Genomic DNA, 27,589 nt, shown 5'->3' with positions numbered 1-27,589 from the left:
TGGGGGGGAACCCCCACTTTACTTAATAGACATCGCGCCGCGTTGTGGGGGCGTTGTGGGGGGGTGTGGGGGGTTGTAACCCCCCACATTTTACTGAAAACTTCACTTTTTCCCTGTTTTTAGGGAAAAAGTTCAGTTTACAGTAAAATGTGGAGGGTTACAACCCCCCAAACCCCCATAATGCCGGCGCGATGTCTATTAAGTAAACTGGGGGGGTTCCCCAACAAAAACCCCCGTCGGAGCCCCTAAAAACTGTAATTTAGAGCGGCACGGTGGCGCGCGCTGCGCTCAATTGTTGGTGCGCGCTTTTGTCTTTCGCGCCATTGTCTATGAACCCTGTAACCAGTGCCTAATGTTAGGCACCTATTTTGGGAGCATCCAACTAGATAAGCGTCTATCTAAATTGATTAACAAGCCCAATTAAGCTTTTAATCAGCAATAATTGAAACTTAGCGCCTATCAAGAAAGAGCGATTCTGTAACAAGGCGCCTCGAAAAAATGTAGGCGGCCTTCAAAAAAAAAATAGGAGCTATGCATGTTAGGTGTGGGCGTGGCTTCTTGTTAGACGCCTTGTTACAGAATCACTGCTCTTAAGCGTGCTTAAGTGCTCACATGGCTGCCTAACTTTTAGCTGTGCCTAGAGCTGGCCTATTTATTGGACGCCTCTAATATAGGTGCCGCTCAGCCTGATTCACTAAACAGCGCCCAATTTTACTGGAATCGCGCTGTACGCCGGGCGCCTCTTACAGAATTTGCTCCTAAGTGCCTGGATAAAGTTAAGACAGTAAAAAGGTTGTGTTAATTAAATCCGGATACTTATCCACACTCCGGCCTGAATATTTTTTTCTAGTCTGATCAGTTTTGGCAGCCACCTATGACCCAGGCATTCAATGCCAGCACATGAAATAGGTCCTAGAGAATGACACGGTGGTTGTTACCCGCGGCTATCCGCAGGTAACCCGCCGAAACGGGGAAGAAAAAATAGCGGTCTCTGCGGGGACGGGGACCAGGCCATTCACCGCCCCGTGGAGCGGTGAATGGACTTGTCTCCGCAGTGAGGCAATCAAGGATCGCGCGGTCCCCACCCGCCCGATCGCAGCGGTCCGCCATCTCCCTCCCTCCACCTCACCTTAGATGTAGAGTTTTCTGGCTTTCTTTTTCGCCCAGCCGCACGCATTCAAAAAGCGCGCGGCTGCTCAAGTTGATCAATCTTCTCCTCTCCTTCAACTTCCTGTTTCCGGTTGCGTCAGAGGAGAATATTGAACAAATGAGCAGCCGCGCGTGCGGCTGGGTGAAAAAGAAAGCCGGAAAACTCTACATCTAAGGTGAGGTGGAGGGAGGGAGATGGCGGAATGCTGCAGTCGGTCGGATGTCTGCTGTTTTTGTATCACTGCCTGCCTGCGCTCACGTTCCAGATCCTCCTGTTGCTCATTGTACTGGAGCATCTGCATGATTAGGTGCTCAGGTAGGCATTTTTAGTGTGCACAATTGAACTGATTCGAGCTATAGGTGAACATGGGGGACAAATCATTGCAAGGGAGGACAAGTCAATTGATTTATTTTATGTTCTGTTTTTACTACAGGGCAGAGGCACTGAAACAGATTCTCAGTGCAGTAGTAGTAGTGGCAGGACTCTCTTCTGTCTTCATGGTATTTCGCAGTACTGAGGCTTATATGGATGCTGCGGGGACGGTGACGGGGCGGTGAAGGGGATGGCGGTGACGGTGATGTGGCGGTGAAGGGGACAGTGAGCCGGGGACGGGGCGGTGACGGGGACAGATTTTTTTCCCCGTGTCATTCTCTAATAGGTCCAGCACTGAATACTTAGGTCAAATTCAGTTGGTGAAAATCCTGAGCACCACCAGCTGAACCTCAGGGGTATATTTTTATGCTTATGTGTATAAAATCTGTACTAGTGAAAATCCCATCTTGCAACCCTTAAGACAAACAAAGAAACTGAGAGATAAAAGAGAAATAGAAGGGCATTAGTGAGTCAACAGGTTTAGGGTAAATCCTAAAACCATGTAGGCGTTACATTTATGAAGTGGATTGGAGTGAAAATCAAAAGCTTGCTGTAAGGCACAGCGATGAATAACTGCACCCCTCAGAGAAGTGCAATATCAAAAGAGAGCTTGCAAGAGAAGGCATTCAACATGTTTTCCTGGTATAATATTGTGCTAGACAATAAAACTTGAAGGCGTTTAGAGGGCGGATATGGACCTTGCGTGTGCGTTGCTTTCTATTAAAAACAAAAGACTTTAGGTTCCTCATGAGTGCTTTTTACAGATTTTAACATTTTTTTTTTTTTTTTTTCTTGAAAGAGGTCTGGTCCAGCTCTTTCTTTTTATGCAATGGTAGCACCTGAAGCAGAATTTGTGCGGCTGCATTAAAAAAAAAAAAAGAGCTATTCATAGGAGATAGCTGACAGTATTTTAGCATCTGAATTGAAAAGGGCCTGGGATAGTCATGTGGAATCTCTCGGAGAGAGAAAAAGATAATGGTTACTGCGGATGGGCAGACTGGATGGGCCATTTGGCCTTTATCTGCCATCATGTTAACAATCTTTCTATAACCATAAAATTCTATGACATCACAATGCAGGTCTAAAGAGGCTTAGCCAATAGGGAGAGGAGGAAATAGTGGATGCTGCGGATGGACCATTTGGCCTTTATCTGCCATCACGTTATAATGCTTCTATAACCATAAAGTTCTATGACATCACAATGCGGGTGTAAAAAGCCTTAGCCAATAGAGAGAGGAGGAGATAGTGGATGCAGTGGATGGGCCATTTGGCTTTTATCTGCCATCATGTTTCTATGTTGTCTTCATTTGCTAATTGATAGCCAGCCACCTATTGACTAAATGAGATAATTATCTCGTACAGACACACCCTCCAGAAAGCTACCATTACAACGACGAGGAATTAAAAATACAGTAAAACCACTTGCCGAGGAAACCAGGCAATCGGAGTGCAAGAAAATTATTACCAAGTATTTGGACAAAGCAAATTGAAAATTTATAGCTCAGGCAGCCTTGGGCACTTTCCAACAGGCCATTTACATAAAACTTCAAGATTTAAAACTACCCAAACATATGCAATATCTTTCAAGCTCTGCCAAAAATGGTCTTAAGCAAGTGCTTTAAAACCATTAGTTTTGAGGTAGGCTGATGCAGGCACCATGATTTTGCTATTAATTAAAAACAGTATATACAGGGCACCCATGGCAAACTTATTGACCTTGATGTAAATTATTAGCTGTATAAATTACATACCGCCCTGTATGCAGACTTTTTAGGGATATACGTGTCAGCCTTATTTTCAAAGGGGGAAAAAAAAGGAGAGATATGATATCACCAGGTTTGTGGGTCGTCTGGGTCCAGGAGGATTCTCATTAAGCAGTTTTTCAGAAGAATATTCTTATATATGTTTCGATGCATGCCTGCAGTCCTTAATGTAGAACGCAGCCACGCCCCAATTTCTGGCTTTCCTATGATTTGCATTTGCCTTGTTAATGCCCTTTTTAAATAGTAAATAATATCAAAACCGCAGCGTAGATTTTAGCGCCTTCCACGGCGGTATCAGCTCCGACGCTCTCCTATGAGGGTGCGGCGCTAAAAACCATGCTACGGTTTTGTAAAATGGGGGTGGGGTGGGGAAGGGGTTAAATTTGTAGTTGCCACTTTGTGCAGGATACACCCCTCTTTGCTATAGTTTAAAATTGTAGCTGCCACTGACTGCATGTTGCATCCCTCCACTTATGTATTGGAATATCTGTATTTAATTCATACCTTTTTTTAATAGTAGCTCAGGATGGGTTACATTCAGGTGCATCCAAGCAACAGACAAAAAACTGTGGCACAGATGTTCTCGATGACAATGTTTAATAGCCAAGCTGAGGATTAAACAAACCCACACAAATAATTTTGTAAATCCAGACTCATCCAAAGCGAAAATCATTGCCTGGCGCACACCGCTCGTTTCAGGCTGCGGCTGGAGGGTGTGCGCGGATGTCCTCTAGCCGCGGCCCCGAGCCTCCTATTACCGCCGTTGCATGGGGGGGGGGGGAGACTAGAAAAGGGGAAGTGAGGAGGAGCAAAGACGCCGGCGAGGCGCAGGCTGACTTGACTACAGGACATGCCTCTCACCGCGAGAGGCACGTTCTGTAAGCAGACGGCCAGCGCCTCTCCTCCTCGCCGCCATCTCGGGCCGTACCTGGAATCCTCCGGGGCACACAATTTGGGATACACCGCAATAATCAATAACGCGAAGGGTCTCGTTTTCGAAGCATTGAGACACATAAGCCCTAAAGGCCACCTAAAGTTAGGTGCCAATATTGGCACCGATTCTATAAAACGTAGGTGCCCCTTATGAGAATCACGCATAGCGTCACCTTTGCTTAGCCGGTGCTCAGCATCCTAACCTTTAGGTGTCCCCAAATTATGCCAGGGTTTTCTTTGCCTAAAGTTAGGTGCTGATAGCGGAGCCAAGAGGCACCTAACTTGAAAACGCGCCCGCGATCTACCCCCTGTCCACGCCCACTTTTAGTGCAGGCGCTTAGGGCTGGATTCTCCAAACAGCGCTGTTATCGGCAGCCGCCTTCAAAAGCGGTATTGATTGAGGGCCGATCGTGCGATGGCACTGTTTTGAAAATTGCGGCTACATGAAAAGGCAGGCGCCGGAAATGTAGGCCAGGGATTTAAAGGACAACATTTCTGGCGTGTGCCTTTCACGTGAATCTAAGCAGGCTCCTAATGGCGCATTAATGGCTTCAAGCACCCCAAAGAGCCTCCTTAGATGAGGCAATGGTGCCATTTTTGGAGGTGCTTTCGGGCGCCTTTATTTTTTAACAACTTTTAAATTGGTTTTTAATCGGCATAGTCAATTACTGCGCCAATTGAACCAATTAAACCAATTAGGGCCTTAGGCCCCTCCCACTTCATCCCAAAATGTAGTGAAAGAGGAAGCTGGGTACTGCACATAAAATCAGGGTACACTCTGAAAAGTTTAGCTTCGGTATGCTCAAGAGAAAAACAATTTTAATATACAATTATATGTTTTGCAGTTAGCTAATTTCCAGCAACAAATCTAAAGATGCTTATAAATAAAAAAAAAAGAGAAAACAGATGGTTTTTTTTTTTGTTTTCCCCAGATATATTGCTATCTTATATCATCGCACAGAACAAATTCACATAATTCAGGATGAACAGGCCAGCTATAGTATCTTTTCCCTGAAGGCAAAAAAACATAAATCACAGGGCTATTTTATCCCCTATCAATACAAAGATGTGTAAATCAATACCTAATTGTTTAATAGAACAGACTTCAGTGCGTTAACGCAAATGGTTTACCACAATACAAGCTTTTATGGCAAACAGTCTATTATGGCAGTAGTTTAAAGAGGAATATATATAAATTAGACCCTGCAGTGAAGCGAGCAGGCATCTCTGTTAAGTGGTTCAATCTCACTTTCTTACAGTTTTTCTCTGGACTCAAAAAGAGGTGCAAAACGGTCATTTGATGTGCCATTTATGGGAATGTTATTTTTTTTCAAGGATTTTTTTATGGGGGGAAGGGAGGGACGCGTTTTTTTTTTTCAATACAGGAGCAATGTTGCAAATGCAAGCGACCACTCTTTCAGAAAATAAGAACCTAAGAGGTGCCAAAGATCCATCAAGTGCAATATCCTGTTTCTAACCGTGGTCAATCCAGATCACAAGTACCTGGCAAGATCCCAAAAGAGTATGAGTAAAAATAGATTTGTGCTGTTTATATGGAAATAAGCAGTTGATTTTCCCAAGCCCCTATTAATAATGGCTCATGGATTTTTCTTATGGGAAATTAGCCAAGCCCCTTTTTTTTTTTTTAACCCTGCTAAGCTAACTGCTTTCACTACATTCTCTGGCAATGAATTCCAGTGTTTATTTGCACGATCAGTGAAGAAATATTTTCTCCAGTTTGTTTTAAATGTACTCCTAGTATTTTTGGAAAGAGTAAACAAGTGATTCACATCCACCCATTCTACTCTTCTGAAAGAGCACACAGTCTATCAAAAGAGTAAACACTATTCACAAAAGAGGGAATTCAATAAACAGTACTGAAGCTTAGGAACAGAAAAAATTCAACCCTAAGTGCTATTCTATAAAAGGGTATGTTCCTTATATATGTGACCCTCTTCACCCCCCCCAAAAAAAAAGAAAAGAAAAGAATGCTTCCGCTACAGAGTGGAAGGCACTGGATTCTTTGGGGGGAGTCACTGAGTACTCTTCTTGAGTGGAATGATATGGTGAAAAAATTGATCACTGTTCCCGCCCCGTCCCCGTGAGCTCGTTCCCATCCTGTCCCTGCGAGCTCAGTCCCCGTTCCCGCCCTGCAAACTGTCAGATCCCACCCACACAAGCCTCAAATATTTTATAAAAAGAGACAATATTCTGTACAATTGTCATTTTATAAACACAAATAATACAGAGCAAGGATTAACAAAACCCCTGTCTCTCTCCTCCCTTTCACATATATCCCCTCCACTATTATGAAAACTGAATAAACCAAATTACTACAGAATGCTACATAGAAAAATCAAGCTAACAGAATACTTTAGTCACACATGTCAAGAATAATGTTAGGGGAGTGCAACTAGGGCAACTGCCCCCTAGTCATAGAGAGAGCCCTAAGCCAGCTGGAAGCTAAAGAAGCACAGCCTGGGCTATGCGGTCCCCAGTTATTACATTACATTACATTATGTCTAATACCAGCTCTAGTAGGATATGTATTTCAAATCTGAAATATTCTAATCACAAAATATAAAATAAATTAATTTTGTTTTCTACTTTTTGTTGTCTGGTAATTTTATTCTTCAAATCACACTGGTCTCAGGCTTTGGTTTTGGGTTCCTTCTGTCTTCATCGTGCCATAGCTGGCTCCTGAAGATAAAATAGGTGCAAGAGGAGCAAGACTTTTTATCACAGGAGCAAGACTTTTCACTGCTCCCATGGGGCGGTGAAAGGTCTTGTCCCCATTCCTGCAATAAACCAATTGCAAATGTCTCCATTCCAGTTGCAAATGTCCTCCGTTTACTGCGGTAACCTAGCTCTGTTGATGTAATTGCCTATCCAGGTCTGCTGTTTACTAGCTTGAAACTTCACTATTTAGAACAGACGATGGCGGCGAGTGAGGCGGGCGCGCACTTTAAAAAGTCTCTGCCGATGCCTTACAGCTGATGACAGAAATGCTAAAGGTGTTTGTCCAAGAGGCAGCTGCTCGGGCTGCACGACAAGCCCAGTCTGAGGACGTGCCCACTGTGGACCTAGAACACTTGGAGAAAGTCTTACCACAACTGTTACTTGATTTTTAGGTTACGTAATGGAACTGTCATGGAAGGAGCTGGCACAATTTTTTTGACCATCTTCACAGGGCACATGGCCTAGTCATCACTCCTGCTGCAGACAGAATCTGTATCGTAGCTTAGTTCCTCTTCTTTTCCGATGGCTAAATGTACTGTGGAAAAATCGTAGTTTGTAATACTCGGGCTGAGTGTGTTTCTAAAGCTCTGCTCTTTGAATTGAGCAGTTATATATTACCAAATCAGAAAGTGATACAACCTCACACATATGCACTCCTATTTTATCAATAAACATATTTGAAAATGAAAAAAAAAAAAAAAAAAGAACAGCCACTACACTCTTGCAGTGTCAGAGAGAGAAGAACCATCGGCTCAGTTGTGATGTGTGTATACTGTTTGTACTTGTATTGCAAGACATTGCTTGTATATCAAGTTAAAATTTAATAAAATGTTTTGCCTGTCTTGCAAAACACTTGCAAATCAAGTTACTTGCAATCCAAGGTTTTACTGTATATATGTATTTGCTTTGAATAGACACCTGACCAGGACTTCAGCTTGATGGCCCTTTGTGCTTTTTTCTCACAGTTTGTGCTGTGTACGCCGACTATCTCTTTGTTGCTGGAATAACATACAGATATATGTTGGCATTGCCTATAATATACAGGTCCTTCTTTTTATTGAACGTGATAAATAATGGATCGGTGATCCATAAAATGTCTATGAAAAAAAAAACTAACCACTGTCCCAAGCTTATACACACTCAGTGCTCTAGGAAACTCACTTCGAAGAAATCACTGATTTAAGAATCTCAGATAATATCCCTCAGGAGTGACAACTTGAAACATAGAGTTGTATTGAACTGCAGTCAGGGACCATAAGGGATTATGGTGGTTTTATTGCTTTTTAGCTGGAAACGCAAAAGAAAATATGTGATTCCTAGACTTTGAACCAGTGACTTATACAAGAAGGAGCAACAGTATACAGCTCTTAGCCATGGTGATGGATTTCTTAAATCAGTGAACACTTTTCTGTAGATATATTAATATAGATTTCCCAAAGCAGTGAACATGCATGAGTTGGGTCCAATTTATTTTTTTAAATATAAATAGGCTTCCTCCACTTCTTATTCCTAGGATAAGCAGCATAAATTCTGTTTTACTACTTAGGATCTAGCTAGGTACTTGGGACCTGGGTTGGCCACTGTTGGGAGACAGGATACTACCGTACTATTAATTATTTCTATAGTGCTACCAGACGCACGCAGCAATGCACAGAGTCGCAAAGAAGATGAAAACAGTCCCTGCTCGAAAGACCTTACAATCTAAACAGCCAAGACAAACAAACAGGATGTCATGGATACAGTGAAGGGGAACGGTTAATCAGCTGGCTGGGTTGCAGGACAGAGGGGAGTACAGCACAATCAAGCCATTGTGACATCACTGAGGAGATTGGCTCTTATTGGTGGAATGAGGCATTATGACATCACAGTCTTGGCTCTGCTTCCCAGAATGTCATGGATACAGTTAAGGCAGTGGTCTCCAACTCCAACCCTTTGCAGGGCCACATTTTGGATTTGTAGGTACTTGGAGGGCCTCAGCAAAAATAGTTACTGTCTTATTAAAGAAATAACAATTTTGCATGAGGTAAAACTCATTATAGTTTATAAATCTTTCCTTTTGGCTAAGTCTTAATAATAATATTGTAATTTATAGTTAAAGAGACATTTGATCAAAAAACTGTTTTATTTTACTTTTGTGATTATGATACACATACCAAGGGCCTCAAAATAGTACCTGGCGGGCCGCATGTGGCCCCCGGGCCGCGTGTTTGAGACCACTGAGTTAAGGGGAACGGTTAATCAGCTGGCTGGGTTGAAGGACAGAGGAGTAGGGTTATGGATTGAAGGCTATATCAAAAAGGTGGGTTTTCAGTCTGCTTTTAAACAAGTGAAGGAAAGGGGCTTGACGGATAAACCCGGGTAATTTATTCCAGACAAAGGGGGAAGCTAGATGAAAGGAATGAATAGTTAAGACTAGAATGCGTTGCTAGAGGTCATGGTAAAAGCAGATAGTGTAGCTGCTTTTAAGAAAAATTTGGACAAATTCCTGGAGGAAAAGCCCATAGTCTGTTGTTAAGACATGGGGGAAGCCTCTGCTTGCCCTGGATCGGTGGCATGGAATATTGCTACTCCTTGGGTTTTGCCAGGTACTAGTGACCTGGATTGGCCACCATGAGAATGGGCTACTGGGCTTGATGGACCTTTGGTTTAAATTTACACATGCATCTTTAGGTGCCGGGATCCGCACATACATTTTATGCAATGATCAGAAAAGGGGGCATGGCCATGGGTTGAGGAGATTCCTGGAATATGCACAAAGTGTTACAGAATAAGGGAGATCTGTGCCTAATTTAGGTGTGAGAATTTACACCAGGCAGATCCTGGCCCCAAATGCTATTCTATAAATGGCACACAAATCTGAGAACCATTTATAGAAGAACACTTTGAGCTAATTGTTATTGGGGCCCAAATTTGGGTGGCACTTATAGAATTTAGAGAAACCCCAAAAACACTGCTGGAGAGATGATGTTCCTGAACTGGACTTTATTAAAATACTAGTATTTTAGCCCGTTACATTAACGGGTGCTAGAATATATGTCTGTCTGTATTTATTTCCGTCTCTCTCTCTCTCTCTCTCTGTCCTGCTGTCTTTCTTTCTGTCTGTCTCTCTCCCTGGCCCCCTTTGTCTGTCTGTCTTTCTGTGTCTCTCCCTGTCCCTGTATCTTTCTTCTTTTCTTTCTGTCTCCCTTCCTTCCGCTGGTGGTAGAATATATGTCTGTCTTTCTTTCTGCCTCTCTCCCTCCCTGGCTCCCTTTGTCTTTCTGTCTTTCTCCCTGCCCCTGGTCTTTCTTCCTATCTCCTTCCCTACTTCCATGTCCAGGAGCCGTAGCATTCCCTCTCCCTCCATTTACTGCGAGAGGAGCCTGCACGGACCTAACAGCCCGAGCTCCCAGCAGTGTAACTTCCCGGCGGCTCCTCTCACAATCGCCGCCTTCTCCGACGCAGGAGCGGCTCGTGAGAGGACCCACTGCAGCGTCTTTGAATTTAAAAAAAGAAACTTTGGCCCGGCTCCATGCTCGGCCGCCGTAGCCTGCAGCCACCACGGCCTACAGCTGCGGCGGCCAACATCGCCTTCTTCCGCCTGGATATCCGAATGGGACTGCTCTACCTCATCCTCTGTGTTGGTAAGGGATTCGGTAACTCTTTCCCTTTGTCTTGTGACCAACAGAAGACTTTTCATGCCTTTTCTTATTTTTTCTCTCGCCTTAACCGCAGCCGGCAGTGCAGATGGGGGTGGAGGGTTTTCAAAGGTTCAGCGACGGCGGTGCTGGGGGGGTTTGAAAAGCCGTCGGTCGTGAAGTATGCCGCCTGCATCCTAGAGATCCCGCTCCTAATGACCCATCCTTAACTCCACCCTCTTAGGGACCCCACATGGGCATCCCATTTACTCTTAAAATCTGGCACATTGTTTGCCTCGATTATCTGTACTGGAAGCTCGTTCCAATGATCAACCACTCTTTCGGTGAAGAAATACTTCCTGGTGTCGCCAAGAAATTTCCCGCCCCTGAGTTTGAGTGGATGCCCTCTTGTGGCTGATGGTCCCTTGAGAAGGAAAATATCTTCTTCCACCTCAGTACGTCCGGTGATATATTTAAACGTCTCGATCATGTCTCCCCTCTCCCTGCGTTCTTCGAGAGAGTAGAGCCGCAAATTGTTCAGCCTCTCTTCGTATGAGAGATCCTTTAGCCCCTAGACCATCCTGGTGGCCATACGTTGAACTGACTCTGCTCTCAGCACATCTTTACGGTAATGTGGCCTCCAAAATTGCACACAGTATTCCAGATGTGGTCTCACCATGGTTCTGTATAATGGCATGATGACTTCAGGCTTCCGGCTGACGAAACTTCTGCGGATACAACCTAACATCTGATAAGAATTCCTATGACCATCGGAGTTGTTACTGCCATGGCCGGCACTAAAAACCACGCCACGGTTTTCTAAAAGGAGGGGGGAGGGTAAGTTAGGCACATAACTTTAGCCATCTTTTATAGAATCTGCCAGTTAATGCTCAGGGCATCAGGGCAACCTGTTATAGAATTTCCCTGAAGAGAAAGAGAATTGGAGTTGCACAAAATGAGAAAAAAAACTCATCATGATTTAGTTGAGCCATGATACCATTGAAGTGCTTTCATAAATTTATCTGAGGAGGAAAAAAAAAAAGAGCTTCCCTAAGTAAATCACTGTACATTCATGTCTTCAGGCAGAACAAGTCTGTAACGACACTTAGACAAAACAAAATAAAGCTGAATCTTAAAAGCAGCTCATCTGAGTGTAATAAGATCACAGAACATGGATGCAGATGTCTGAAACTTCTGAGCTGAAATGGTTTGATATACGCCACTCATCAAAAGAAAGATATGAAAAAGTTATGCTGACTCAACCTTTGCATCTAACAGTCTGCTTTATAATGGATATAAATGGCCGTCTTTCATGCTGAATAACCAAATAGATACAAGTATTACTGATCCCAAAGAGGCGTATTGGGGCTCATTATCCTTGGATAATTGGGGTTACATGCTGTTGTTCGTTCAAGTCTGTTGACGATGGCTAGATAAGTCAATGGTGTAGAAAAACTGCCAAAATATATGGCCCTAAGAGTTGGCAAAGGCAAGAGACAAATATATTCCAATGGGCAATTTTACAGAGACGGAGCCAAGTTCCCTTGATGGAAATGTTAAAATAAGTTCCTTTAGTCAACTTTGAAGTACAAAAGCAAGAAAGAGAAAGAAAATTCTATTGAAGGTCGAAGCCAGAAAATTATAAGTCATAGATATAGTACTTTTAATTACAATTATTACTAGGAAAGTCACTTTACCTTTTGTGTGTCAGCTTACACATCTTTAACTGGTAATAACACTAGCTATAATAACAGTAATCTTGTTCTCAGTTCAGGAGTCATTCCACAATTTGCAGCTCAGCTGCAAGGTCATTCCCTGCCTTAACAACCGAGCATGCATGTATGTGAAAGGTTATATTTGAGTGTCAGTGACCTATTTGTTTGGAAGAGTCTATAACACTAGAGCAGAATTATTTAGGGTAGTTATCAACATGGGCTTCCCCTGGTAGACACACTTAAAATAACCTTCCATGGGTTTTTTTGTATTTGGGTGGGCTGTTGGTGGAGATTTCCTATCTAATATATGAATTTCTTTTCCAATATTTTGTGTACACTTCTGGGGACTGTACCTTCGATGGGACATGGACAGGATGAAGTTGGATCTCAATGTATGCGTTTTGGAGAAAATGTGGGAGAGGAGAGATAAGATGGAGACATTTAAGTACTTATGTGGCATAGGGGTGTATGAGGTGAGTGCCTTTCATTTGAAAGGAGGTTCTGGAATGAGAGGGCATAGGATGAAGTTAAGAGGTGTTAGGCTCAGGAGTAATCTAAGGAAATACATTTTTACAAAAAGGGTGGTAGATGCGTGTTAACAGTCTCCTGGAAGAGGTGGTGGAGACAGAAACTGTGTCTGAATTCAAGAAAGCATGGGATCTCTTAGAGGAAGTGACATTGGTTACTGCGGATGGGCAGACTGGATGAGCCATTTGGCCTTTATCTGCCATCAAGTTTCTATAATATTTTATATTTTGTTCTGTTTAAATATGTTCTTAAAGTTCTACAGATGATTCAAAAAGCTGCAGCAAGACTAGACTTTGGTTATGCCTTGAATGATCATATTATTCCACATTAGGAATGATTACATTGCCTCTCAGACCCTCAGCATATTCAATTTAAATGGGGCCATTTGATGTATTGACTACTATCAGGGGGAAGAGAGGGTGGGGTAGATGCTGGATTAGCGGGGAGGGGGCTGATGCTGTGGGGAATGGGGAGAAGAGGAGAGAGATCAGATTTTAGAAGGGGAAGACAGAGGATGGGCAGATGTTGGATGGAAGTGGGAGACAGGGTCAAATGCTGGACGGGGAAAGAAAGAGGATAGAGTTTGTAAAGGAAATAAGAGGAAGTGAAATAAGAGAGCTGGAGTGAGGGAAAGAGATGGCAAGCTGTAGGTAGACACAGAAAAAAAAGGGAAACTGTAGACTGTATAGTAGGAAAGAATTAAACCTGGACAGAGGCAGAAAAATAAATTGAAGAAAGCTGAGTGGAAAAGAAGAAGAAAGAAAAGCAAAATGACAAATTGGCAGGAAATCTTGGCAAGAGAGTTAAGAGAAAAACAAGGAAAGCAGAAGCCAGAGACTGGAACCAACATATTTAGAAAAATTAATGACCAGACAACAAAAGTAAAAAAAATGAATTTTATTTTTAGTTTAGGATAAAGTAGTGTGATAGCTCTGTTGATAAATATTATTACATAATGAAAATGGAAATAAGGTGATATATTTGATTAATGTTCCTCATATCAGAACAGGGTACCATAACTGCAGTATACTGTCCTGGCCTGAGAAAAAAAAAGTTTTGGCCTCTAAAAGCTAATAGAAAAATGTATTTAGTCTAAAAAAAATGGCATCGTGTTACCCACGTTTAGCGTTACTTGTATTTGTTAACCTCTCGTATAATGTACATCAGTTTTTGACATTTTCTTCTACTATCTTTTTATTTTGCACAGTAAAGGGGAATGTATGCCACTTTTTCTCTTTCTCCAGTGTTGCATTGTGGCTTCTTGGGATAGCATCGGGGTGGGGTGGGGGGGGGGGGCTTTAGAGGAGAGCATCAGAGAGAGGGGCTGAAAAGGAAACCATTGGGGAGGGGATTGCAGAACATGAGGGTGGGCAGTCCCAGAGGTGTTTTTTTATAACCCGTTAGTAGTAAAAGAAATATTTTAGTAGCTTGACAGTTTTCATTTTTCGGGTGCCACGTGCACCTTTTTGAGTTAATTAGATGTGGAATGGAACAGCTGAGTTAAATATTGTTAAAACTAGTAGGCGTCATTCCTATTAAAACAGCAGTCATTGGGGGCTGAGAAAGGAGAGGCTTTGTTTAAGTGACGATCTGGGTGTTTGATTTTTATCGCAGTTTAAATAGAGGTAGATTGGGGTTGAGTAGCGTTATTGTATTAGCTGCTTTGAGAGAGAGAGAGAGGAAAATGCCTTTCAGACCATGGCACTAAGGAATGCAGACTTTTCAGTGTGCTTTGTATACAGTATAATCTCGTTATAACGGACTCGCTTATAACGGAATCTCATCTTTAGCGGACGAGGTCCGCTGGTTCCGGCCGAGCGCCATTATAAACATACAGAAAATCGTCAGATATAGAGGACTTGCATATAACGGACTTTCGGATATAATGGCCAACCAATTTGGTCCTTGGAGCTGCTTTTAGCTGTAGTTTTGTTCAGCTATAACGGACATGCAGGCTCCGCCTACAAGGCACGTGGCGTGCCGGTGATAAAGTATCAAAATTCAGCCTGGAAAAAAATGACAGATTTATTTTCTTTCCGGTACAGTATGACATAATGCTTTAGAACAGGGGTCTCAAAGTCCCTCCTTGAGGGCCGCAATCCAGTCGGGTTTTCAGGATTTCCCCAATGAATATGCATGAGATCTATGTGCATGCACTTTCATTGGGGAAATTCATTGGGGAAATCCTGAAAACCCGACTGGATTGCGGCCCTCAAGGAGGGACTTTGAGACCCCTGCTTTAGAACATCTTTTAGTGTTCTGGTTTTGCAATCATTTCGTGCCACACCAATGTTTTGCTGAATTTTGTTCTTGATGTTGTGGATTTGCTTGTGCAGTGACTGTTGTTCATTGATTGTACGTTGTTTCAAGTTGACCTAAATAAAGTCCCTTGAAGTCCGTTATAACGCGATTATACTGTAGTTTAATTTTGTGGCTACCATTATATGTTGTAAGATTATATTGTGTGTACATGAAGAATGAATGGAAGAAACGCCATTACACTTAGTACTATTATTACGAGGGTGGGGTCTGGGGAGGAGCTTGTATTATGACCTTTTGTATGGCTGGCCCTGTTTTTTTTTGTTTTTAAATCCCTTGCTGATGATTTTATACACGGAGATGGACACTTGAATTTCAAGAAGAAATTAGAAGGGTTTTTGTTCACTCAGGCTTTAATTCAAATTAGCTTTTCGGCATTGTTCGCGATGCAGATAAGGTGGCTTTTTTCAAGTTTTGCTGCTGAGAGTTGTTTTATCAGGCGTTTTAAAATGAAATAAGTCATCCAGGGCTGTACATAGGAGATAAACCCTGGCTATACCGTGGCCTTATCTAGTGATCTGCAACGCTGGGCATGCATCTGCTCTTTGGCAGGGGAGGAGCAGAGATAATGTACACATACTTTTGAAAGCGAGCGAAGGTACTTACCCGGTGGTGCTTATCGGTGCTCTTCCCAGCTTTCTCTAGCTCTTGGAACATAAAAGCCAGCAATTTTCTGCTTCCTTGTCCTCCATCAAGACAAAAGAAAGAAAAAAAAAAAAAGAATCATGCTGACATTATCACGACGTTAGGGCTTTATGATATCAGATTATTTAATACTAGACTTTCTTTTCAACCTCCATCCCCACAAAAGACGACAAATTGCCTCATTTGTGTTTAAAGGCTTTTGGAATATTAAGCAGAATTGATTTTTTTGTACACACCATAAAGTAACATTCAATTAGCAAAAGGCTGACTGTGTTGACAGAAAATTGTACCAAGTAGATTGCTTCCACTGTTTGGTTTTTAATATACATTCTATCCAATAATTAACAAAGCGAACATTGAACACACACCTTGAATGAGACCCTTTATTACGAATGGTATCTTTGGTCTTTATATTTATATTTCTTAGATATTTCATAATAGGAAAGCTTAAAACAGGATAACATTGGGGGAGATGGTCTAGGAAGGAAGAGGAAGGGGCTGACGAATACAAGAGTATGATCTCTACGAAGACAGAGTGAGTTATGGTGTTGAAAAGGATGGATCCAGCACAGAGAGCTGAGAAAAGCAAAAGTTTCTTCAGCAGCCTGGGCGACCCTCAGGAGAAGGAATGCTGGCTTCGGCCTAAATCCTGGTAAGCCCTCAATACCAGTTCTGACTGTGCTGTCAGGGGTCCCGGAGCAGTAGAGGAGCTGTCCAGTGCTGACCGGTGCTGACAGGTGGCACTGTGCACCAGAGAGGCAGAGACCCTGCCCTGTATTAGCCTACCTGGTAGAATCAGGAGTGACTGGAGAGCATTCAGGCTCGACGACCAACAGAGGGCCCAGTGAGAGAGCATCTGAGAGACTAGGAGAGTCCTCAGAGGGAGAGTGCCTGAGGGACAAGTGCTCAGGGAATGACCGGTTGAACAGAGTGTCTGTGGAAGGACCAGAGTACCAGACAAGTCCTAGCTGACCTTGGCTGGTGGAGAGACCAGTGGGGAAGACTGGTGGTGACCAGCTGAGGAGTGAAGTAGCCAGAGGGCCCGATAGAGCTGGGGTGACCAGAAGAGTACACCAGGCTTGACAACCAGCAGAGGGATCAGTGAAGGGCATCCAGGACCGGTGGGGACCCAAAAGCCCAGGGAACAAGGGACTGGTGGTGGCCCCGCAAACAGCTGGAAGAGTTCAAGGCTGAGGGGAACTGGCGAGTGATCAGTGGCGGAACTGGTGGCGGAGAGACCGGTAAATGGTACTGGGAGGATCACTACCATACAAAAAGATGGTAAGTGGGGAACAACAAAATCCCACCAATCGCTATACAATAAGTGATATACAGAGAGGAAAAGCATTTCAGAAACATGCTTGGTTAATCAGGGTGAACTTTAACCAAGACTTACAAGGTTCCTCATTTCTATTATCGATCCTAAAAAAAAAACTTCTCAAATTCTAGGAATGCTTCCTGATCTGCCCATGCTCCTCCAATGGCCAGGTCCATTTAGATTTGCACACTATGAAATTTATACCCACATGTTACAGGTCGTAGGGCATATCCTTAATTCCACTCAGTGCCATTAGTTAATTGATATCACCCAATGAATTAATTCATGTGGTGGTGGCTCTGGCATCCACTCCCAGAATTGCTCGCCCAACTTCGGGCGACCTATATAGAATCCGACAGATATTGTGTTTCTTTTCCATTTCTCTGAAGATATTACCCTCTTTCTCATCCACAGATTTTCTTTCCTTCTACAAAAAAGACTGGTCATCAGAAGAGAAAATGTTCATTACCTTGGAAGCAGAATGATAGCATTCTGATTACAGCACTGGCTCAGGTGTGGAATATGCTCCATGTAAAGACATTATTCAGGTATTGGAGATAGCGTAAGTGACATTTCCTTCAGCAATGCTTTATTGGCAGTAATAGAGATTAATGAGGCTTATACCATGCAAAAGCAGAAATGCAGGAAGCCAAAGGGGTAATAAACTGATCAAACCGTCTTTATCAAGTTATGACTCTGCGTCGGTATCGGCTGAAAAAGTAGAGGGCGTATTCAGCTCAGTTCTTAAACCACTTTCATACCTGCATGAGGCATTAGAAGCTACAAGATCGCTTGAAAAGTTCAGAACATGAGCCCTGCAGGAGCTCAAATAATTAGTTATGAGTTTTAAGGAACTCCAATTATTCAATCTCAAGCGGAGGTTATTGGTTCAATGTTGAAGAACGCTTTAATTGGTCATTGGATGATATGTCAGGGTTAGAAGGGCAAGACCATAGTTCTGAAAAAGCAGAGCCCCCTGAAGTGCTGGAATTTTCAGTTAATAAGGGTGGGCAAGAAAAAAAATCATTTGAGGGCAATGTTCAGACAGGGAGAGTCGGGGTTTCTTTAAAGTAAATCATTCTGCTATTGCGTCATGTTGTTCATGATTTTCCAACACTGGTCACATTTAAGGAAGTGACAATTTCATTTGTAAGAACACTTAAAACTGTAGGAGTAGGTATTTGGATACTTCTTTGAAGATGAAAGAGCATGTTTCCTACATTGTTAAAAAAAATCATTTTTAAGCTGAGGCTTTTTACACCCTTTGAACTCAGTGTTAACTAGTTCTAATTTTCGTTTGGTTATTCAAGTCTGATTTTTCCACATTTTGACTACTGTAATTCCTTTCTAATGGGTGCTCCTAAGAAATACTTGAGATCTCTACAGGCTGCTTCGAACTCTGTGGTAAGATTAATTTCGGGAACTTCAAGATTTGAACACATCACTCTTGTTCTTAAAGAATTGCATTGGTTGCCAGTTGAGTACCGCGGAAGTTCAATGTCAACCTCTTCTTCTGTTCCATTGTTTGCATTTGTATATGAATACTGGTTGTACAATCTTTGTTGTAATCTATATATATAAAATCGGAGGTATGTATGTGTGTGTGTATGTGCCGCGATCACGCAAAAATGGCTTGACCGATTTGAACGAAACTTGGTATGCAGATCCCTCACTACCTGGGGTGATATGTTCTGGGGGTCTCGTGGCCCACCTGCACACGTGGGCGGAGCTACAAACAGAAAATCAGATTTCACCCATTCATGTCAATGGAAAAAATGTAAAAAGCTGCCATTCTCACAGTAATTCCAACTACCTGGGGTGATATGTTCTGGGGGTCTCGCGGCCCACCTGCACATGTGGGCGGAGCTACAAACAGAACATCAGATTTCACCCATTCATGTCAATGGAAAAAATGTAAAAAGCTGCCATTCTCACAGTAATTCAAAAACGGCTTGACCGATTTGAACGAACCTTGGTATGCAGATCCCTCACTACCTGGGGTGATATGTTCTGGGGGTCTCGCGGACCACCTGCACACATGGGCGGAGCTACAAACATAAAATCAGATTTCACCCATTCATGTCAATGGAAAAAATGTAAAAAGCTGCCATTCTCACAGTAATTCCAACTACCTGGGGTGATATGTTCTGGGGGTCTCGCGGCCCACCTGCACACGTGGGCGGAGCTACAAACATAAAATCAGATTTCACCCATTCATGTCAATGGAAAAAATGTAAAAAGCTGCCATTCTCACAGTAATTCCAACTACCTGGGGTGATATGTTCTGGGGGTCTCGCGGCCCACCTGCACACGTGGGCGGAGCTACAAACAGAAAATCAGATTTCACCCATTCATGTCAATGGAAAGGATGTAAAAAGCTGCCATTCTCACAGTAATTCCAACTATAAAACACTTTCAATGACACTATAACCACTAGGGACATCGTTTCTATTCTACCATGGACACCATACATATAGAGTTTGTATGTTCTAACTATGTTTGTAACTGTTTCCTTCATGCACCCCAGTTCATGTTATTACATTACATGAGTACTCACATATGCTGAACTAGGAACACTGGTTCCATTCTGAACCGGGAAAAAACTGCATGGAGTTTCTTTTCAACCTGAGTTTCCATATATTTAGTTGTTTAAATCAATACTGAAACTTTTGTTCGGGACAGGGACAAGGTGAAACCGTATTTATCCCGTGGATACCACTTATTCCAACAGATCTTCCTTTTCAGTTTAAGAGATTGCAAATTCCAGTGAGACTTGCATTCTCTATCACAATCAACAAATCACAGGGACAGACTATTACATACTGTGGAGTGGATTTAAGATCCCCCTGTTTTTCCCATGGACAACTCTATGTTGCTTGCTCAAGGGTGGGTTCACCCATGAATTTATATGTTCTTGCTCCTGGAGGTGAAACTAAAAATGTTGTTTATAATCAAGTTTTGTGTTAGTTGTATTGTATTCATTTTGTCAAATATTTCACATTATAATTTGAATATTGTACTTTTTATAAAGCTGTTAAAAAATAATTTCATTCACCACTATAAAGTATCTTTATTTGAATCCATTTACAGTGTTATTGCTATAATTAAATACCCGTGCAACGCCGGGGCATCAGCTAGTTGCAAATAAAAATATTTACAAAAAAAAAATACCTCTTGCTACTTGTTTTTAAAACATTGGCTGGCAGGAAATCTCCCTTTGTATTTATCGACCAACACGGAAATTACATTCCTTGGACAGTAATGCCTTGGTGGTCCCATCTGTTCGTGGAATTTACCATGAGGAATATAGGAAATCTATATTCTATGTCAGTGGTTCCCAAACCCTGTCCTGGGGGACCCCCAGCCAGTCGGGTTTTCAAGATATCCCTAATGAATATGCATGAGAGGGATTTGCATACCTGTCGCTTCCATTATATGCAAATATCTTGAAAACCCGACTCGCTAGGGGTCCCCCAGGACAGGGTTTGGGAACCAGTGTTCTACGTGTATGGACCACAGTTAAGGAATCAATTACCTGAGCAACTGCCAAGGCTTGGTGATGTTGACTGTTTCAAGATTCTATTGAAAACGTCTTTGTTTAGGGAGGCATATTGATGCTGATTTTCTAGATTTTTTAAAAGTGTTTTGAAGTTTATTAAGTAATTGCTGTTTTAATATACAGTGGTACCTTGATTTACGAGCATAATTCGTTCCAGAAGCATGCTCGTAAACCAAAATACTCGTATATCAAAGCGAGTTTCCCCATAGGAACTAAGGGAAACTCGCTAGATATGTTCCTACCCATCCCCACCCCCCGAGGCCAGCGGCGCTTCTCTACCCCCCCCCCCCCGAGAACCGGCATTGCTCCACCCGAAGGCCCCCCCTGCGTGATCCGGCACCCTCCCCCCCGCGATCCAGCACTCCCAGACCCACCCGAGAATCTCGGAGAGAGCGTGAACTCGCAGGCCTTGAGCATGCGCAGATGCTCAAGGCCCAGCAACGCACAGGACATGCCGGTGCCAGTGCCGGTGGCCAGATGGAAGTAAGAAACCTGTTCAGGTGGGTCTGGGGGATTTCAGATCGCGGCGGGGGAGGTGCCAGATCACGGGGGGGGGGGGGAGGGTGCCGGATCGCGGGGGGCGCCGCTTGCAAATCGAGGCACGCTCGGTTTCTGAGGCGCCGATTTTTGCGAATATTTTGCTCATCTTGCAAAATACTCGCAAACCGGTGCACTCGTAAACCTTGGTACCACTGTACTTATAAATTATGTATGTTTGTTGGAATCTGCCTAACAACGTTGATAGAACGGAATATAAATTTTTTTAAATAAATAAAATGCTGGCCATCGCCATCTGAATTAGAGCTAGATATTGCGTGCCGGCACTTATATGGGTATTAATACTGAATACCCAGGTCTGAGGCAGCTGCCAGGAATTACCCGGGTACTGTTGATATTCAGCAGCAATATCCAGATACTACCCAGTTAACTTATAACATCCTTGGTGCCCAGATAACGCCCAGTGGTGCCCCAATTTCACCCCTGGGCCACCCTGGTACTAAGTCAAAGTGCAAAGGTCAGTGAGAAAGAAAATAACAAAATATACTTTCTTAGGCCCTCTTTTACTAAGGTGCGCTAACCGATTAGCGCGCGCTAAATGCTAACACGTGCATGCTAGTCTATGGTATGCATTAGCGTTTAGCGCGCGCTAAATCAATTAGCGCACCTTAGTAAAAGAGGGGGTTAGTTTTCATGATGGAGATCTGTCTGGAATACCATATGTACCGTACGTCCTATTTCCTCTCAACTATCTTTTGATGTTATTCTCCTTCGATCTCTCGCCTTGCCTGATACTCTAGATCAGGGGTGTCCAACCTGCGGCCCCGTGAAACATTTTGTGCGGCCCCAGTCGAGGGCGATACAATGTTTTCCTCTGCTGCCCCCTGGTGTTTACCGTCTTGCCGGCTCCCTCCTCTGTCTTGCTGCAGCATTTGCGCAGCCTCAGGAGCATTTTTTTTCGGCCAATGCGGCCCAGGGAAGCCAAAAGGTTGGACACCCCTGCTTAGATAAATGGCATTCCAAGTGATTTGACGTTCTAATAGCTATTACTTTACAAATCTGCTATTACGTTGGCAATCTGCCCAACTATTAAACACCTCTTTTTGGTGGGCTATGGTCCTGATGATTTATAATTATGAATGCAAAGCTAATTCCCTCCCTAATAAGAGCTTTAAAACTAATAAGATATGGTCACCAATAACAAATGTTTCTTCTCAGGCCTGAGTTTTGGATACATTTCAACTGTTTTATACATTGGTCCAATATTTAACTCTAATGTTTTTCATATTGTGAGATTAGTTATACTTTAATATCTTGGTCTCCATAGGAATTGTTTTTATATGGCTTCATATTTATATTAGTTTTGTGTACATGGATGCTCGTTTATCCTTTTATGCATCTGTGTTTAATATGTATGTGTACTGTAAAATTTCCTTTTTTGTTATATTTCTTTAATTAATGTTATATTTCATATCTTAAAATTCCAATAAAAAAATTTAAAAAATTAAAATGAATGATTAACCTGTCTTTCTGTTTAATTTCTATAATATTTTGGTGTAACCTAGATAGCTTTTGTTTCCTTCCCTTTTTTTTCACCCTTTTTATTTAAGGTAGCTTTTTTATATCTTTGCATGCTGCTCCGTTAGTAATTTGATGGGCAGTATGTCAGATTATGAATACTGATCATCTTAGGGTCATTCTTCACCAGCTCTTCACCGAAGCAGAATTAGAAGGCTTAGAGTATTGAGCCAAAGAAAATTCTGAGCCATTTGAGCCCCCAGAAAAGATAATTAATCCTCGTTTAGAGTGAGCAAACAAAGCTGAAGAATGAGAATAAAATCATTCTGCCGAACATGAACATCAAGCAAACTATGAAACGGACTAGTTAACCCAGGGGTAGGGAACTCCGGTCCTCGAGAGCCGTATTCCAGTCGGGTTTTCAGGATTTCCCCAATGAATATGCATTGAAAGCAGTGCATGCAGATTCATTGGGGAAATCCTGAAAACCCGACTGGAATACGGCTCTCGAGGACCGGAGTTCCCTACCCCTGAGTTAACCCATCGAGAAAGAATTGTCTGGAAAAAAAAAAAAATCAAAGACCGAATGAAAGATGTCACTGGAATATAATGACCAGCACTAAGGCAGGAGTTAAAGAAAAATTGGTCTAAAACTCTGAATAATGTTTATATTTATTAGTATTTATAGACCGCTCTTTGTTTTAACATCGGTGCGGTTTACAAAAGGTTAATAGGGAAAGGAATGCCATTTTCATAAGGACAGTAATGGAAGAAAGAAAAAAAAAAAAGTTATAGGTCTAGTAATCATTGCAAGATCATTATCCACCCTTAGTTAGGATATCTAAGGAAATGCCAAGCCAAAAAGATAAGTCTACAAAAGAGTCTTAAACCTAGATTAAGAGAGCTTACAACATACCTCATTCGGAAGGGAGTTCCATAAGGTCAGAACGGAAGCAAAAATGGCTGAATTGTGGATTGATACTAACTTAACCAGATGAACTGAGGGTAAGGTCAGCTGATGGGCATTTGAAAAGTGTAAGCTCTGAGTTGGCCTATGCTAGAAGGTTTGCCAAGTAGTCAAGTCTTAAATGCTAAGGTTAAGGCCTTATACATTAAACAGTTAGGTTCTTCCTGGTCAGGTTCTTGATTCTGCCACCAATAATCAACTCAAATTTCCCCTCTAGCTGTTCTAATCTGAATTCTACACGTCATTCAGCATTCTTTTCATAGGCCCATCACTCTGAAATTCTCTTCTCTGTTCAGAACCTTCATAGGCCAAGTTTAAGGTCCTACTCAAAATGTACCTTTTCAATCAGACCTTCAATTGATTTTCTTTGACCCGAGCAGGTGGATGTGATGACGTAGTGACGTCTCCACTCTCTATCTAGCCCTTCCATTCTTGGCTTAATACTGTCCTGTCCATTTGAAGGAGTTCCTTTCAAATGCTTGTGTTTTTCAGTAGTTCCCACTGCTTTGATTCTGGTTTTGAAAGGCCATATATCAAAATGAATAAACTAAAGATGATGCCGGGAACGAGAAAGACAAAGCCCACATGCATCTCGATGACAATGCTGTGATTTCAACGAGGTATGTCAGATAATCCAGAATATTGGATAAACAAAGGATGGATAAGTGAGATTATACTGTAATAAAAATAAAGAGGTAGAGGAAAGGAGAGATTAGCAGTGACAGTAGGAAGGCAATTATTTATTCTGCTGATCTATTAGGAAGATTAAAGAGAAAATATGGGTCTTAAGGCTGAAGACACAATTATTTGTTGATGCATTTATGTGAACAGATTATGTAAGATCAGTGATATCTCTAGAATTTGGAGGAGATAGTTTATTTGTTAATGGAATTATGTGGATAATTATGAATATGGACAGAAGTGTGAGTAGCAAAAGCTTTTATTAGATAGAAGATGTACAGTGCTCCCCCGGTGATTCGTGGTCAGCGATTTGCAGTTCCTGTTATTCGCGGTATTTTCCGACCGCAAATGACCGGGCAGGAGAGAGCAGCCGGAGCGCCGGCGAGTGAAGGAAATCACTCGCGGTATGCTCCGACCGCCTCTTCTTGCGCTAAAGTCGGGCCTCACCAATCAGGAGCTCCGTGTCAAAGCAGCTCCTGATTGGTGAGGCCCGACTTTAGTGCAGGAAGAGGCGGTCGGAGCATACCGCGAGTGATTTCCTTCACTCGCCAGTGCTCCGCCTGCTCTCTCCTGCCGCACTGGCTGCCCTCTCCTGTCTCCCCCGCTGAAAACCGTATTTGTGGTTTTTCAAGATCCGTGGAGGTTCCTAGAATGGAACCCCTGTGAATATTGGGGGAGTACTGTATTGTTTTTAAATACTTTGTAGGTTGATTGTTTGGAAAGGTCCTCCAACATCATCCCCATGGTTGTTTACAACGTGCCCAGTCATCTGATTGCAGGTCGCCCTCAAGCATTTTTCCTGTCTGTTCCTAATGTGCCTGGGGCAATGGGAGGATTAAGTGACTTGCCCAGGTTCATAAGGAACAGCATGGGTTTGAACCCCAAAACCGCAGGGTGCTGAGGCTGCAGCTTTAACCATTGCACCACTCTAGAAATCAAAATATAGCAAAAGTGAGCCAAGTATAGGACAATCAAGCCATTGTGACATCACTGATGAGGTTGGCTCTTAGGCATGGGTGGAATGAGGCATTATGATGTCACAATACCAGCTCTGGTTACTAGAGGCTGAAACATTTTACACTATTTATTTATTCAATTTTCTATACCATTCTCCAAGGGGAGCTCAAAATGGTTTTACATGAATTTATTCAGGTACTCAAGTAATTTTCCCTGTCTGACCCAGTAGGCTCACAATCTATCTAATGTACCTAGGGCAATGGGGGGATTAAGTGACTTTCCCAGGGTCACAAGGAGCAGCGTGGGTTTGAACCCACAACCTCAGGGTGCTGAGGCTGTAGCTTGAACCACTGCGCCACACTCTTCCCCTAACGGGCGCCAGAGCATTTGCCGCTACTGCTGCTTTGTAAAAGGGGAGGTTAAATTATAGTAATACTGTTCTGCGCCTTTCATACAGAGCTGATAATATGTGGTCGAGCCATTTTGCCCTGGCAAAAGCCTTTGAAAACTGACCTCCTTGTGCACTTTTACTTTTCCTCTCTTACACGGGATATATCACCCACATCATGCTCAGCACCATTATGAGCAAAGAACATGATTTATAATGCCCAAACGCTGTCTTCTCTTCATGGAATCTAGATTTTATATCTTTTTTTTCCCCCCTCACATTAATGAAAACAAATAGCACCAAAAACCTATCATCCTGTGTATATTTTCAGTCGTCCCTTTAAAATGACTTCTACTGCCCTTTTCTCCCATAGCTGCTATATTACACCCCAGCTGCTCCTTCCTGCGCCTAATTCCAGAGATGCGGCGGGTGCTGTTTTTACTTTACACCCATCAATCTTATTAGCAGCAAATTTTATGTTTGGTGATGGGAATGTGCCATGTAATAAGTTACATTCACATTGCATTAGACCAGGGGTGAACAACCTCGTCCCTCGCCAGGTCGGGTTTTCAGTATTTCCCCAGTGAATATGCGTGAGATCTATTTGCATACAACGGGAGCGGTGCATGCAAATAGATCTCATGCAAATTCATTGGGGGAAAATCCTAAAAACCCAACTGGATTGCGGCCCCGACTGGTCAACCCTGCTTTAGGCTGTTTCAGAAAGCTCTCCAAAACTCCTCTAGGCAGTTTCCTGCACCTTAGCGAGAGAGTCATAAAATAAAACACTTACCAAACAATTTACAAGAAAGTTAATTTTCACACACAATTTATATGTCTGGTAGAGCTAAATTTCAAGAACACTCGAAGGGAAAAAATATGTGTCTGGGATCGCAGAACGCAGCAGTTAGGCTGATTTTCGGACTGAAGAAATATGATCATATCACTACCTTCTTTCGCATACTACACTGGTTGCCAGTGGAAGCTCGGATTGAGTTTGGATTTTTTTGTTGTTGTTGTTAAAAAGTCCTGTTTGGATTTTCCCCTAATTATCTCACGGATTCATTCTCATTCGCTGCTAATAAATATAGTAGACGTTCACATCCCAATTTAATTTTTCCATCTGTAAGAGGATGCAAATTCAAAAGATATCACCATCGCCTCTGTCCTATCAGGCAGCGTCCTGGGACAAAGATTTAAACACTTTAATTATGACTTCAACCACTTACTTGGATTTTCGGAGGCATCTGAAAACTTATTTGTTTATCACTTATTTGTTTGACACGCAGCTCCTGATTGGTGAGGCCTGACTTTAGTGCAGGAAGAGGCAGTCAGAGCATACCGCAAGTGATTTCCTTCACTCGCCAGCGTCCGGCTGCTCTCCCCTGCCTCTCCAGCTGCCCTCTCCTGCTCGGTCATTTGCAGTCAGAAAATACCGTGAATGACTGGGACCTCGATTCGCCGACCGCGAATGACCGGGGAGCACTGTATCTTTTTTGAGATATGGCGACCAGAGTTGCACACAGTATTCAAGGTGCAGCCATACCATAAAGTGATACAAGGGCATTATAACATTCTTACCTTTTATTTTCCATTCCTTTCCTGAGAATTCCAAACATTCTATTTGCTTTCATAGCCACCGCTGCACATTGAGCTAAGGGTTTCAAAGTATCCTCAACAATGACACCTAGATCCTTTTCATAGGCAGTGACTCCTAACGTGGAACCCTTGATTTCATAAAGGAATTTTATCTCCTTAGCATGCCCTGATGTTACATTCACCCACAGGGCATAGGACAAAGTTAAGAGGTGATAAGTTCCAGAGTAATACTGTTTTATAGAAAGGATGGTAGATGTCTCCCGGAAGAGGTGGTGGAAATTGCATAGTCCATTGTTCTACCTTAGTAAGGACAGATGAGACGA

General features: G+C 42.7%; 2 protein-coding genes across 2 annotated transcripts in view; both read left to right on the top strand.

The window, feature by feature from the left end:
- The window catches only part of AJAP1 (adherens junctions associated protein 1), a 308,480-nt gene that overhangs the window by 82,065 nt on the left and 198,826 nt on the right, over positions 1-27,589 (top strand). The window lies entirely within an intron of this gene.
- On the top strand, positions 7,184-7,608 carry LOC117348782 (centromere protein X-like). The gene has a single exon (XM_033921260.1). The coding sequence runs from the start codon at positions 7,215-7,217 to the stop codon at positions 7,347-7,349; it is 135 nt and encodes a 44-aa protein (XP_033777151.1). The 5' UTR covers positions 7,184-7,214; the 3' UTR covers positions 7,350-7,608.

This window comes from Geotrypetes seraphini, chromosome 15 (genome assembly GCF_902459505.1).
Source record: "Geotrypetes seraphini chromosome 15, aGeoSer1.1, whole genome shotgun sequence".
Taxonomy (NCBI): Eukaryota; Metazoa; Chordata; class Amphibia; order Gymnophiona; family Dermophiidae; genus Geotrypetes; species Geotrypetes seraphini.
The sequence above is the reverse complement of the archived record's forward strand: the minus strand, read 5'-3'. Positions and strand labels throughout refer to the sequence as shown.